This window comes from Dermacentor variabilis, chromosome 2 (genome assembly GCF_050947875.1).
Source record: "Dermacentor variabilis isolate Ectoservices chromosome 2, ASM5094787v1, whole genome shotgun sequence".
Lineage (NCBI taxonomy): Eukaryota > Metazoa > Arthropoda > Arachnida > Ixodida > Ixodidae > Dermacentor > Dermacentor variabilis.
Window position 1 is genome coordinate 61,157,128 of NC_134569.1, and position 14,878 is coordinate 61,172,005.

Consider the following 14,878-nt stretch of genomic DNA (forward strand, 5'->3'; position numbering starts at 1 on the left):
ATGATTGTAATCATGTTTATTTACCCAGAAAAGTAATAACACTTTCATTTGGTGATGTCTTTAATAATGAATGGAGATGTAGCCTTGTTTCTGAGCTGCTTTGTAGTACAAGGAAGAGGATTTGATATCTCCATCTGTTGTAAATTTTGAGTGACGTTCCACCACCATAGCTTTTCTCTTTCCTCACACACCATCTTTCAGAAGTACCAAGTGCAAGTGACCTCCTCAGCTTCTTTCCTGCCATTGCAGTAGCATGGAACACCCGATTTGTAAGTTTGCTTCTCCTGTTGGTTTAGTGCCGGGCTATTTGCCTGGTGTGCCTTTAGAGATAAATTCCCACGGTGGGTACTTGTAGTGTGCTGTACAAGGCATACCTGCAGAGGCGACTCAGTGGCTGTGGCATTCTGTTGCTGAGTGCGAGGTCGCAGATGTGATTGCCAGCTATGGTGGCTACTTTCTGATGGAGGCGGAATGAAAAGGCGCTCGTGTACTTGGATTTAGGTGCATGGAAAGGAACCCCGAGTGGTTGAAATCAATGTGGAGTCCTTCCTTCTCCACTAGAGCCTCTCTCATAGTCTTCATGTTGCTTTGGGATGTTAAACCTAATAATTTCATTTGATTTAATTTTGCCTGTTTGAGGCAAGTCTTCTCTATACGCGGCGTGCACGCCGATGGCCGCGCCACTGGTGGGGGCCTTGCGCAGAACGCACGGGAGAGGAGCGAGCCGCGCGCCGTAGCACGCCGTAGCAAGCCGTAGTTTGTTGCGTCGCTGATGTGCTTCTCCTCCTTATTTGTGTTTTCAGAGCAAAATAGGCAACACCCTTCGTATGTGTGGGATGACCAAAGCTTCCGAAGAATGTCGAAGAAGAATTGGTGCAGGGTGGGGGGCTCAAATACCGGCGAAAACATGCCGGCGATACGGTTCTAATTATTCCCCGCAAAGCCTCATCAGCAGGAGCAACGGTGGCAATGGATCGTCGCTTCGGCGCGAAATTTCTTGTTCTCATCCTTTCCTTTGTCGTTTGGGTGTTTTTTTCTTTTTTCTTTTATATTTTTTACTCGATTGTAGTTAGACGCGTAAGCGACGAAGTTCGTCTGCAGTGCAACATGCGGTTTAAAGGCATCTCGCTAAAGTTCGGAATGCCGTTTGCCGCTTATATTGTTTTCCGCTTCTTTACCGCGTTGGGCTAGCTAGGCAGCACGACTGCATGAGCGCATTGTGTTGTATGTTAAAGCTACAGAAGTTTGCAAGAACTGAAATTGTTAGTTTTATGTGTCCCGGTAAATCCTCGCACCAGCTGTCGCGCACTTCATGTTTTTACATCTATTTTATGTGTGGTTTTGCACATGTTTAACTGTTTCTAGTTGCTTTATGCATAACTCTTGATTCTTTTGAGCTGCGAGGTTTTCACCCTGCCTCGTTTGTAAAGGGTATAAATCACGCTGTGTCTTATCGGAATGACCCCAAGCAAGTGCTTCTTTACAGCTTTATTCATTTCTCCCGAGGGCATCTTAGATATTGTGGTTTTTTGGGAATTGTGTTTAGAAAATAGGTAGCTCAGGGCGAGAATTGCTGATAGTTGCTGCATATGGTATTTTTGTTCCATTTTTCGCTGATCCATTTTTCGCTGAATAGTTCGCGTCACGTTTGGTAAGTCATCACACCTTGATGCTGTCTGAACAGACTTAACACGCCGAGTGATTTGTTTGTTTCACAACGTAGTCGCTTCTTGCAAGTGAATTTTGTACTCAACTGAATTATTTCTTATTATGCTTACGCTGCATAGGACTAAACCCGGCCTTGCCGCCAGCGCTGGATCTAATTTGACTGGCGCTGCTCTGCCTTTAAATATATCATGTGGCACCACTCTAGTAATATAAAGAAGTACTGAAAAGTTAGTCAGTCTTTAGCTTTGTACGTTTCCAAGCAGCACCCTTAGGGAACTTAACATTGCAAAAACTGCAGCGCGAACAGCAGTTCATCGGCGGTACAGCGCTAACACGCGCTTTTGTTAACCCGTGCGTTTGGTGGCTTCGTTGACTATAGTGTACGCGTTTCTATCAATAAATTCGCAATAATGTTTCTTCAGGCGACTTTCACTACACTTACTCGGCGGCGTCACATGTATTCATCGGCAGAAAAATCACAACGGCATATGCAGACATCGCACCGTGCGGATTTGTTATCTAAGTCTGCACTAACGACGGGTGCTTATTATTGAGGTACGGAAGCAGCATTACGGCAAGGGTAGAATTAAAAAAAACACGGTCGAGACATCGTATTAGTCAAGAAAATTTGTCGGCTAGTTTACAAGAGCTCCACTTCATGTAAATGGTCTTCATAGCGTTTGTCTGCGGGACGCACCTGGCGCGTATGTGGACCATTTTGCCCCAAACACCGGTAACATCTTGTTCATACCCGCTCCCACAGAGGTCTGCGTCTTCCCTACAGCTGTCACCGCTGAAGAAGCAGTCTGGCGCCCGAACAAAGGACAAATCACAGCCGCGAACTTCAGTCACCCTTGCTGCAAAGCGTTGTCGTCTGCTACTGCTCCCGCGCGTATTGTTGGAAGCGCCCGCTAGGTGGCTATCAGTGGCGCCTCTATAGGCGGTGCACGAGGCCTATAGAGGAGGGCGACGAGTGTGGCAGAGAATGCCGTGTTAGGGGGCCAAGATATAGATAATATTAACGAAGCATTGTACGAGTTTGTAGGAGCAAATTGTAATTCTTTAGTGCTGTGCAAATGACAATGGCTATAGTTTGTTTCGTCTTCGCTCCTGTAATAAGGGCCAGCAGCAGCTAGCAGCGTTAGAAGGTGATAAAGTAGTCCGTGGTAAAAAAGCAACAGACATTGACATTTGTACATACATTTAAAATATTTGGTTGCTTTACTATCCTACAAAGAGATGTACTTCAACACCCAGTTGGTACTGGGATGAAAAGCACCTTAAGAGATGTTAATACAACGTGAAATTTATATGATAGTAAATATGGTATATTTCAAAGCAGTGACATTTCAGAATTGCATTTAATGACGGAAGTGTTTGATTATGTTGCTTTTCCAAACAAATGGACAGGCATACTTACATGCACCTGAAAGTATCATTTGTAGCACTGTTCCTAAGAAATATCGCTCGCCCATATGATTTATACTGACGACATTTCTTTGTTGCATTGGGTGTGAAGTACTTGTTAAAACCTTGCTCTGATCTGAGGCTCTGCCATTGTTTTAGTTTTGTTGCTTTGAGTGCCACCATATGTTACAAATTTTTGCACCTATCTGCATTATAGGGAAGGGTGCCTGGCCTTGAGTCTTCAGATACAAAGCTTCAGTTTGAAGGAGAAGGGTCTGACGATCTACTTTGTGCAAGTCTAACTGTAGCCAGTTTTCTGCCACGTGGAACGTTCAATGTGGAGCCCTTGCTGAGCCATGCACTTGTATGTACACTTCAGCTGCGTCCTCCCTGGTAGCGTGAATGCTCTAATCACGAACAATTTAAGAACAGCACTTGTGTGGAAATGTTACTTATTTGATCGTGTATAATATGTCATGAAAGGTTTATGCGCTGTGTAAATATGTAACTTAGTCACGAGTGGTTTGTGTTATGTGTAATTGCGGTTGCTTTCCACTCTTATATTCATTTGAGCTCATTTGACAGAGTGTGATGAAGCCTGATAAAAGGAGCATTTCCATGTTTTTGTTTGATATGCTTTAATAAAACATCACAACAAATGATGGGTATCTAATGAAAGTTAGGAATAGGCAATGAGTATGCATATTCAAAGTCACTGTGTGTTCTTGAGATGCTAATGGTGATGCATGCAAACGCTGACTTAAGTTAATTTCTGGCATCTATAGTTCATTTAAAAATGTGATGTGCTGTGAAGTTTTGAGTAAGGTAAATTGGACTGCACTCACAGTCAGCATGCTTTAACCTGTTATTTTGGTAGTGTGTGTGCCTATTAATAGACATTAAAACTTTGTGTGTGGCATCTTGAAGTGCTGTGTCTGAACCCTTTCTGTGCTGATGGTGCACTTGTGTTTCCCAGACTGCAGGATCGATCGAAGTTCAGAGGGCCGCCGCACGGCTGCTGTGCCACTGCATCTTGCGGCGGAATGCATCCACTGCTGTGGTTCATACCATCAGGTGATACCTGTTGCCCCTGAGTTACCAGGTTTGACTACTTCACACCAAATAGGCCTCTTCAGGGGCTTGGCTAGGCACTGTCAAGGCTTCCAGTTTCTGTCAACAGATTCTCAGCCTACTGTACTATCCACTGTGGTTGATTAGTGGCTTTGGTGGCGTTGCGCTACTAAGCACAAGGTCGCGGGATCAAATCCCGGCCACGGCAGCCGCGTTTAGATAGGGGTGAAATGCAAAAATGCCTGTGTACGGTGCATTGGGTGCTGTGTTAAGGAACCCCAGATGGTCAAAATTAATCTGTGGTCCCTCTCTATGGGGCGCCTCATAACGAGATCGTGGTCTTGGGACGTAAAACCCCGGAATTTAATTTTGGCCTCACTAGGGCAGTGAATGCTATTGGAAATTAACAGGAAATGTAATGAATGTTGCATAAATGAAAGAGACATATAAATGGCTCATCTGGCTCGACCACCGGCTTGTCTGCAGTCAGATTTCACACAGGGGTAGCAATTTGCAGCATATTTTGTGTAGTGTCATGTTTGCAGGCAGTACTGATGTGTTTTGTGGAGATTACATCACAACTGTACTCATACTTAGCAGGCAACGCTAAGGAAGCTGCACAAGTAGTCCGGCCATATAAATCTCGGTCCGTGCATTTTCAAGTGCAGTTGTATTTGGTCTGGGACGCTTTCTACAGAATACTAACTGCGTTACATATTACCATTAAAACTTGTGTATGTGAAGTTCACGTCAAATCCTTTTCTATTTGTGCACTTTTCTGCTGCTTGTATTCAGAACACTATGTTTTGGTCATTAGTGCTGACGGTGTGCTGTGTCCGCTGGTCGCAGAGAGGTGTCACTCCGCTCATTCACTGCAGATAGGTTTAGACCTGTGGCTTCTCTTGATGCAAAAATTGCATCATATCTTACACAAAAAAGGTGAGACATTTAATGTTACACCGAACTACATGATACATATGTATCTTTCTTTCATATATGGTGACAATATTTTTGTTGGAAATGCAAGTAGTGAGAGAAAGAAGCCTTTGTAGCGTTGCCTGCTATGTATGAAAGGGAGTATAGGCATCAGCAATGCTGATATGGGACTGGAGTTGTCATTGTCTCGGTAAGAAGAATGGTGGTGCCATCTGTCGTTAATGTCGAAACATTGCACGTGCCATGTGCCATAACAGTGAAAGACATCGCAACCATTTAATTGCTAAGAAAATCTACTTTCTTTTTTGCTTTGCATTGCTGAAGACAAAGTACTTGGACTTATACTGAACATAATAGGGAATTAGTGCATCGAGACATGTTAACAAATTGTGCTGCAAATTGCTACCTTTAAATAATGTGTGAGTGTGAGTGAGCCATTGTTCTGACTGGATGGACCATTTATGCCTGTCTTTCATATTTATGCAATATTCAGTGCGGCAGATCTTTTAAAATATTCTGTTTGGCTGCATTTTCTTGGTAAGGCAAGCAGTCCAAGGGCTTTTGCATAGTCTCTCATAGACTGAATGCATTTGTTCAAGTGATATTGCTGAGAAATATCAAGTTAATACAGATTGATAGATTGAACTTCTCAACTTTAGAAAGATCAGTGTTGCCCTGTGCAGAGGTTTAGGTACAGCAGAAAAAACTTGCTTAAGAAAGTGATGTTTTCAGTATAAGTGATGCTTTGGACATCTTAGACCACTAATATATCACTTTAATTTGACTTTATATTTGCCTATTGTGACCTCTTATTTCATTGTTCAATTTCTTTTGTGTCTATTGAATCATCATTTAACATTGTTCACTTTTAGCTCAGTCATAGAGAGAGCGCCTGAGCCAAATTTGTTGTCATGGGTCGACTGCATTCGGGACCTCTGCTGTGTCTTGTCGGGAAAGGCCAAAAGGCATGTATTCTCCTTGCAGCTCTGTTGTGTACGTGCTCATTACGCACCTGCTTTTGCCAATGCTTGCATATTCAAATTGTGCTCTGTAACAAATACATTAAAAATTTCTTTTTCTTTTTTCCTTAGCTTTCAAGTTGGAGATGACTGGCAGCAACCAATTGCTGTATGCTGCTTTGCGTGTGAAGCAGGTAAAATTTGTAGAAAACAGTCCTTTTTAAGCACAAATTTGCTTTACAAGCTTTGAATATCTGTATTTGCTAGGGCTGACCTGAGTTATCTGCAGTATATTCTACGTGAGATAATCTTATAGAAACTGTAACACCAAGTTTTAAGCTCGAATTATGCATTGCATATTAAACCATACTGCAGGCAAAGTTTAAGCACATTCTGTGCAATGGAAAAATTTTATTAGAATTTTTTAATACTATTTTAGTTAAATTGTACAGCAGTCTGGTAACATTAACAGGTGATGGGATGAATTGCATTCTGTAGGGTCAACAGGTGATGTCCAAATTGCACACCTAGTGATGGCTCCCCCGGAGTAATAGAAGCTAATCTTGGAGGCCATACTTTTGTGTGCTGCAAGCGCCATAAATGATTGCAGGAGCCGGAAGCACATAATGTCACCACGCCTTGGGTACCACCTTTGTGTGCGGTACACGTTTGGTTCTATTTTCACAAGTGCATCTCGGCGGTCAGTCTGAGATAATTTCTGCAGGTGTTTTCTGGTTTGTGCTGTTTTTATTGCAAGAGTGGAAGAATTGTGAGTACATTGTGCTGTTAAAACAATCCAGAAGCAGTTGCTCACTATCAGGGCAAGCCATTGTGCACAGTGCCTTCTGCTGGAGAAGCTGCTCAGCGGTGGGCATGCAGCCCCTCCGCGTAGTGTTCACATGGTTTCAGAATATTTTGGAGCAGACGACTCAGCGGTGCTCCCGCACTTGTTGGCGTCACACAAGCTATGCCACGTCAGTTGGCATTTATAGAAAGGGCTTAAAGGCAGTGACTCCAAATTGAAATCTCTGGTTAAAATGTGCTCTGAGTGCCCAGTATTTTTGGGTGTTTAATCTAACTGGCCCCATTACTCTCAGTTAGAATTATAAACTGAGAATATTTGGACGACCATGTCATGGCCCCTTTAAAGCGTACGTCATTAATAACTATTGCTCTCTCTAATCTTGTTTGGGTGACAGTTGTTTATGTATTCCCGCTTCGTCATGCTTTGTTTTTTTGCTCAGAAAGCCGGTCACTAATTGCTACCGTGAGTGACAGCAAATACATGTGTGATTGCATCATCAAGCTGTGCACCTCCAGTCACAGTTCCGTTAGGGAAGGTGAGAATCGTACATAGCCTTTATAGACAGCTCATGTTGTTGATTTTTGCCTATATGAAACACAGTGAGCCGAGGGGATGCGTTTTGTCTTGACTTGCGCAGCCATGGTTTCCCACTTGCCAAGTGTCCTTTGCCACCTTCACATGGATGATGCTCTTATTGCAAGTCTTCTTGACCTTTTGGAAGATGCTGACTATACTGTCAGGATGAAGTTTGGGTATGTACATGGCTGATTGCCCTCTACTGTGATAATGAACTATAGAGACCACTTTGACATTGCTATGTGTTGGTTCAGTTTGTTGAACTGCATCTGTTAAAAAAATAAGAAGTGTGATTAAACTGATGAACGAGTTATGAATCACAGACATAAAATAAAGTGTAACGGCTGTTCTGCTGTATTTTGCAGTTATCCTCATATATGCTATTCAGCTTCATTTACACACCATTTAAAGGTGTACCGACAAAAAATTCTTGTCTCACTTCTTTATTAGATAGCCATAAAACCAATAATTATACTATGGAGCCTTAATTCCCCAAGAGCACAACAAATAATTGTTGTCCTCTAGTGCAACCAGTTCAAAATGGCCGCCAAGAGTAGTGCCGCTCTGGATGTGAAAAAGGAGACTCATCACATCACCAAAATCAGTCATGGTGGTCTCATAATATGACACCACTGGTACACACGGGCACACTATGGCCGTGCTTCTGAAAGCTGACTCCATTCAGCACTCAACGGGATTGGAAGGGACAGCATGCTCCCCTCTATTTCCGAGATAAGCGCACAGTTGGAAGGGCTGATTTGGCAGCTTTCAGTGACATGGTCATTGTGTTTCCTTCAACACACCACACTTGGCAGGCAGGTCAGGTTGTTTGTGATACCACATGAGTGCTACCTCCGCTTTCAGTGACATGAATAGTCTCCTGCTTCACTTCCGTAACCACGCTGTGCCTGATATAAGTATTGAATAGGTTGTATAAAAGGAGCTGTAATTGTTTGTCGCACTCTTGAGGAATTGAGGCTTCGTATCATAAAAATGGATTCTACAACTACCAAAAAAATACAGGAAATGTGGGGCATGAAATTTTTGTCAGTTCTGTTTTAGGATATTATAAAGGGAGCACAAAGCATAGAAAATAATTCCTAATAAAATAGTTCCTTTTTTGTATTACATGACTCTTTGTTACCACAAGAATTGTTAGGTTTGTGGGAGCATCTTTGTTAGATGACTTTTCATAAGATATATATACACTGTAGACACAAACAAATTTTTGGTAACGTCTTTTTGAATACAAACACTGAACTTGACACTCCAACTCTGCTTTCACAATCGCAACTGTGCAGTCTGTTTTACACAAGTTATCATGAGAGTTTTCTTTATATAATATTTATTGTGTGTGTGGCTCAGGACAGTTGCCAATGGAAAATGTCTGTGGTGGCCCTACAGTTGACATTTAATCTGTCCAAGTTTCATGGCAAAGCTAGCTGCTTACTTGTGCAAAAAGACAGTCAGATAACTGTGCTTCTGTGGGAGCCGTCATCTATGCCTTGTGACATTGTTTGTAAACATAAAATATTAACACTTGACTGCATAGCTTTTTTTGCTTACATTGATTATGCAGTGAAGCACAGGGGAACAAAGGTGAATTCTGTACACTAGAATGAAGCTTTGACTTTTGTCAGTGTTTCAGTGTGCGGTTGACTTTCTGGTACTGCTTGCTTTTTATTTTGGGACAGTCTCCTTTCTCTTACCGTTTTCTTGTGCTAAACATTTAAAAATACTCAGGATCACAGATTCGGGCTGACTCATAAATAGCACTATTGCAAACACTGACATGTGTAAAGTAAGGCATCTTGTCATGACAGGGTTGCTAAACTATTGAATAGATTTTGGTTATAGCTGGACTCGTGGGACGGTAACACTCCAAACTTTTAATAGAGTTCTTCAGCCGTACCAGTTTCAAAACTTCCGATAGGCCCCACATGTCAGAATACAGACATGCCGATAAATGAAAAGTACCAGGATTTACTCGTTTTGATCTTGCCTAATCGTTAAAGAGAAAGAAGAAACACAGTAACTATATATTGCCGTGTTCTTAAAGCTTTGCCATATCATTGACCAGCTGGTAAAAAAAAAAAGATCTTCAAGAAATGCACAGAAAGCACAGCAAAAAATAAACAACATTCCAAATCAGCATGTTTCTTCTGCTGCTGTAAACGTGTTGTATGAATGCATGCAGCCATTAAAACAGTGCAACACTGCTTTTTTTTCAAGTACACTAGTACACGAAGCACACTTGAAATCCAGTCTACGTTGCCAGGTTCACGAAATAGTCAGCTTTTTCTCAGATCCCACATCCCATAGTCTTCTTACCCTGCCTGTACATTTATTTTATTTACAAGTACTGCTAACTTTGCTCCCAAGCCTTAGAGTGGGCATTTGGGACAGAACAGAAATATCAAATGAGATAGCAGACACTGAACAACGAACTGCATAATAAACAGCACGAGAAAAATCTTTTCATCATCATGATTTGATGGGTATAGACAGGGCATGAACGCTATGGTTTATTCACTAGTGCTGAAAGAAATGATAAAACTGTTGGGCAGTCAACAACTGTGGTGGGTAATGCGTTCCATTCGGAAACCGTGCGTGGGAAAAAGGAATTTTTAAATGCGTTGGTCCGGCAAGAAAAATCTCTAACCTTTTTGTTGTGATAAAAGCACGTGCAGCAGTGGCTAACTGGTAGAATATATGATGTTTTATCTATTCCTAATTGACAGTTATAGAGTAAGTAGAAAATTTGATTCTGTCCCGGTTACGCCTTGTTGCAAGGTTTTCCAGTTCTGCAGCTTCTAGAAGAGATGATGGGGACGTGCGCCAACTGTACAAATTGAAAATAAACCTAGTTGATTTTCTTTGGACTTCCTCAATTTTAGTGACGTTTGTTTGTGTGCATGGATCCCAGAAAATTGTAGCGTACACTAGAATGGGTCAGGATAAGTGTTTTTTATGCTAAAAGTTTTGTTTCTAGTGAAGTGTTTCCTATTGTTTCCTATCGATTGCCTTAAAAGGCCTAGTTTCTTCATTGCTTCATTATAAATGTATGTTACATACTCGTTCCACCTAAGATATGATGTAATTATTACTCCCAAGTATTTGTATGTAGACATGGCAGATAAAGACCGGTTGCTAATGCTATAAGTAAAGGTTAAGGGATTCTTTTTGTGAGTAATGGTCATTGCAACAGTCTTTTTGGGATTAATAGTCATCTGCCATTTCAAGCACCACATTTGTATTATAGACAGCAAGGTGTTTAAAACTTCCTGATCAATTGAACTGCGTATTTCGTTATACAAAAGGCTGTCATCTTCAAAAGCCTTCATCTTGACGCTGACCTTTATCTAACACTGATCCTTGTGGAATGCCAGTCTAATGTTTCGGGTGTTGAAGCTGCATCTTTGACTTGAACACACTGTTTCCATAATGAGAAGTATGCTTCAATCCAGTTAACTAAGGTGTCGTCCTTTAAAATGGGTTTTAGTTTATGCAGGAATTTGGAGTGAGAGACGCAATTAAATTCTTTTGCTAAATTGAAAAATAGTAAGTCAATTTGGCCTTGTCTATCTGAAGCTGTTGCTAAGTTATGAACCGTTTCCACAAGCTGAGTTACGGTAAAAAAACCTCACCGAAAACCATGTTGTCTTGTGTCGATTATTGCGTTGTTTAGAAAGGTGGAAATGTGTTCAAAAATTATGTGTTTGAGGGATTTTGCGCATGTGCAGAGTAAAGATATTGGTCTGTGTGATGTGAGGAGAGACGGATTTATCGTTTTTAGTATGGGGATGACTTTTGTGTACTTCCAATTGGCTGGGATTTCCGTGCAGGACAGTGATTTCTCGAATATTAGGGTTAAATACTTTGAACACCACTCGGCGTACTGGAAAAGAAATGCATTCGGAATTCTATCAGCTCCGTGCAATTTTTTAGCATCGAGATTAAGCATAAGTGCTAACACACTTTCCTCAGCTAGGGAACTGTGGGCTGATACCGTCATCACACGGAAACACTGAGCAGAAGTATTGGTTGAGTGCATCTGTGATTTCAGCACTGTCAGTTAAAAAGGTATCACCGATGCAGAGTTTGGGTGCAACTTTCTTTTTTGGCGATAACTGCTGCCAGAACTTTCCTGGGGATGCGAAAAGGAAATTTTTAGTGTTATTTTTTGGTAGTATACTTTTGGTTTTTTTGTCTTATCAGCTAATAATGTACGTAAGACGAGAAACCTTCGCTTGTGGGAACAATTGAACATTGCTTATGTTGTTGCCTTGCCTTTATCAGCTTCCGTTCTAGTCATACTATTTCTTTTGTTACCCAAGGATTGCACTTCCTCAGCACCTTTCACTTCACAGGTATGAAGTCACAGATACATTTCAGAACCAGGAACTTGGAAGTAGCCCCATATTCCGACAGTAGAATGTTTGTTTGATTCACACATGGCATGAAATTCATAAAAAGAGCTGTCCAGTGTGTCCAATACATCAATATCACTGGCACGTGAGAAAACTGGGACAATTCTTTCTTGTTTTTCAGTCTGCGGGGCATAATTAACTTCCAACGTAAGGTACACAATGTTGTAATCTGATATACCTACGAAAACCTGAATTTGCATGTTGCGCCTGACAAAGGCATCATTTGTAAAGAAAAGGTCCAGAATTTATAGCGTATTGTTTCGAATATGGGTAGGTTCTTTGACAAGCTGTGAAAGGTGGAGCACTACTATACCTACAAAAGGCTCAGAAGCACTTGAGAATGGCTCAGGGAAATTGTTATTCCAGTTTACAGATGGAACATTAAAATCACCTGCAAGTAGCATACTGCAGCCCTTATTCCTATAGGCACACAATAACTCATTAAGGTTTTTGAAGAAGGTGGTGCTGCAATTTGGAGGCCGATAGAAGCCTTCTATGATCAGATTGCACTTGTTAAGAAAAATTTTCACAACAATGCATTAAATTTCTGTAATATCAGGCAGCCTAGCAACACTCAGGATTTCTTGGAAGAGAAATGCAATGTCGCCACCACGGAAATCCCTGTCATGTCTGTAGATTATTTAACCGCGAGGGGTTATTTCAGAGTCGGTGATATCACTATGCAACTAAGTTTCTGTTACTATTAAACCATGGGATTTGTGGGCAGTTATGATGCTCTTTATTTGGCGGTTTTATTTACTATGCTCAGGGCATTTACATTTAGACACCGAAACTCTTTTTACTTTTTAACACAGGAACAGGGTCGTTGCGGTCATTTAGGGCTTCCTTGATGCAAAATGCCAGGTTTCATCTGTGCGCTGTCTCATCGACATGTTTGATTGTCAACCTTAATCCTGTCGTACTGAAGCCTTAATTTGATACCTGCTTTCCTATCGTTAGCTTTGCTGTCCCAATGGTGCTTCCTTATCTGCCGTATGGTATGAAGAACTTTATTTAGGTCCTGAGGGATCAGTCTGGTACTGATGCGGGCTGCTCCCACGTCGGTACAGAGAGGTCGAGCCCCTCTGCCATCACACGGGCCCTAAAATCTTCCGAAATAGTTTGCCCTTTGAGCTTGTGGCAGTTATTCAGCACATTTGTTTTTTCTCAGCGGTCTGTATACTTTAGAATGACAGGCCGGTGCTTCTTTGCCTGCTTACGGCACATCTTGTGCAGTCTTTCAACGAAAGATACTCGAGCACCTAAATGCTTTACAAATACTTCTTGATTTAATGTAGTCAATAGGGAATTTGGTGTTTTGTCCGCATTCTCTTTAAAGCCAAAAACTATTAGCTTGTTTCGTCTGCTCCTATCTTCTCAATCAATTAGTTTCTTTTCTAGATCCTTTATTGTTCATTGCATCTTCTCGAAGTGTGCTCTGAGTTAAGCATATTTGGCTGCTATGGCTTCCATGGTCTCAAGTTTAGACTCAATGGCATCTAATCGCTTCTGCATGTTCTTTTGGCCATCGAGATGTTCCCTCAGCAACTGTTCAGTAATGGATCCAGGATTGGATTCAATATCTCCACTAAGCAGCAGTAACGAGAGTGAAAATTTTTTCATGTACATGCATACAGTACTAACACTGGAAGGGCACGCCAGCTGGACAAGACAGCGGTGAGAAGTTTTGACAGAAGAGTATGTGTTACCAACCTGCGTGAACAACATGAACGGGTTGGTCATGGCTCTGATGGATGACCAGCTGACGTGCCCACTGAAAGTATCCCGGGACAGGAGGTTGTTTACGTAGTCATGTGGAATGGAAGTTGAGTGTACTGGTTTCTGGTGAAGACTTGCCCAAGAATCCTAGTTTAGCAATTCGGACTTATTAAGCAAGCCATCCTTTTTTTGCGGGGGGGAGGGGAGGAACATCACACTTCTGTCAGCTGAGACTCCCTCATGCCCTTGATCTCAAGTATCGAAGTCTTTAATTAAAGAGTAAAGAGTGCAAAGACGAGCTGCAATGTCTTGCAGGAATCGGCCCCTTAAAGTGCTGATGTCGAGAGGCGACCCCAGTGTCCGCGACACCATTGTGTCGCGGTTGAAGCAGACTCTGAACAGTGCTTGGCAGTCGGAAAATGCTCGCCTGCAGGACACATTGCTCACGGCAGTTGGCTGTGTAGGACAAGATGCCAAGGAAGAAGACTCACAGGCGTTCGCTTTGCTATGCCTGCTGCAGCACCTGCTGTGCCGCACAGCAGGCATTGCTGACATTGCACGTGAGCAGGTGAGAGCTTCACTCAGTTGCTAACCCACCACATTGGCCCAGTGGCTATGACACCGCTTTGCTGAGCTTGAAGTCGCGGGGTTGATGACGGTCGGAGCGGCCGCTTTCCCATAGCGGTGTAATGCAAAAACACTTGTGTACCATGCATTGGGAGCAGGTTAAAGAACCCCAGGCGGTCAAAATTAATCTGGAGTCCCCCCACTCTTGCATGCCTCATAATCAGGCCATAGCATTGGCATGTAAAAACCCAGAATTTATTTTAATCTAACCTAATTGCTCATTTAATCTGTAATTAATCACACGTACCTCTCTGTAGATGCTCATAAACAGTTGAGCACCTTTGTAATCGTGTTAAATGAAGGTAGAATCAATATTTCCAGCAAACAGGGGATAAGCAAGCAGACATACAAATATACGAAGATCCTGGAAGCACTCAAACTGAGCATAAGGGCCGAGATCCTTCTTGGCCTTCATGTTTTGATACTTGCACCACGCTGTGAATTTCGGCCTTTGGAAACAACTGGGCTGTGTGCACTATCTGCTGCCTTCTTCTGAAATATAATTTTGTATGCATGTCCTGTCCCACAAAGGTCGCAAATGAGTCTGATGCTGCATTTTACTGAATCTGTGGCTATTTGCATGATTTTTTATCCTTTATAGCAATAACCACAGCTGTCATCAAGCATGCCAGCCTAACTTAGTAGGGAAGTCGGTTACTAAACGTTACCATAGTCCGTGG

At 42.1% G+C, this 14,878-nt stretch overlaps 1 protein-coding gene across 2 annotated transcripts in view; it reads left to right on the plus strand.

Moving 5' to 3' along the window:
• The window catches only part of mei-41 (ATR serine/threonine kinase meiotic 41), a 131,246-nt gene that overhangs the window by 34,072 nt on the left and 82,296 nt on the right, over positions 1–14,878 (plus strand). For both annotated transcript variants that reach the window (XR_012825986.1, XM_075680723.1), the window contains exons 13-20: positions 202–269; positions 3,293–3,439; positions 4,052–4,149; positions 5,955–6,047; positions 6,174–6,235; positions 7,286–7,381; positions 7,484–7,598; positions 13,887–14,139. Coding sequence is in view for 1 of the 2 variants with exons in the window: in XM_075680723.1 (XP_075536838.1) it covers positions 202–269; positions 3,293–3,439; positions 4,052–4,149; positions 5,955–6,047; positions 6,174–6,235; positions 7,286–7,381; positions 7,484–7,598; positions 13,887–14,139 (932 nt within the window). In the remaining variant the exon portion in view is untranslated. The remainder of the gene's footprint in view (positions 1–201; positions 270–3,292; positions 3,440–4,051; positions 4,150–5,954; positions 6,048–6,173; positions 6,236–7,285; positions 7,382–7,483; positions 7,599–13,886; positions 14,140–14,878) is intronic.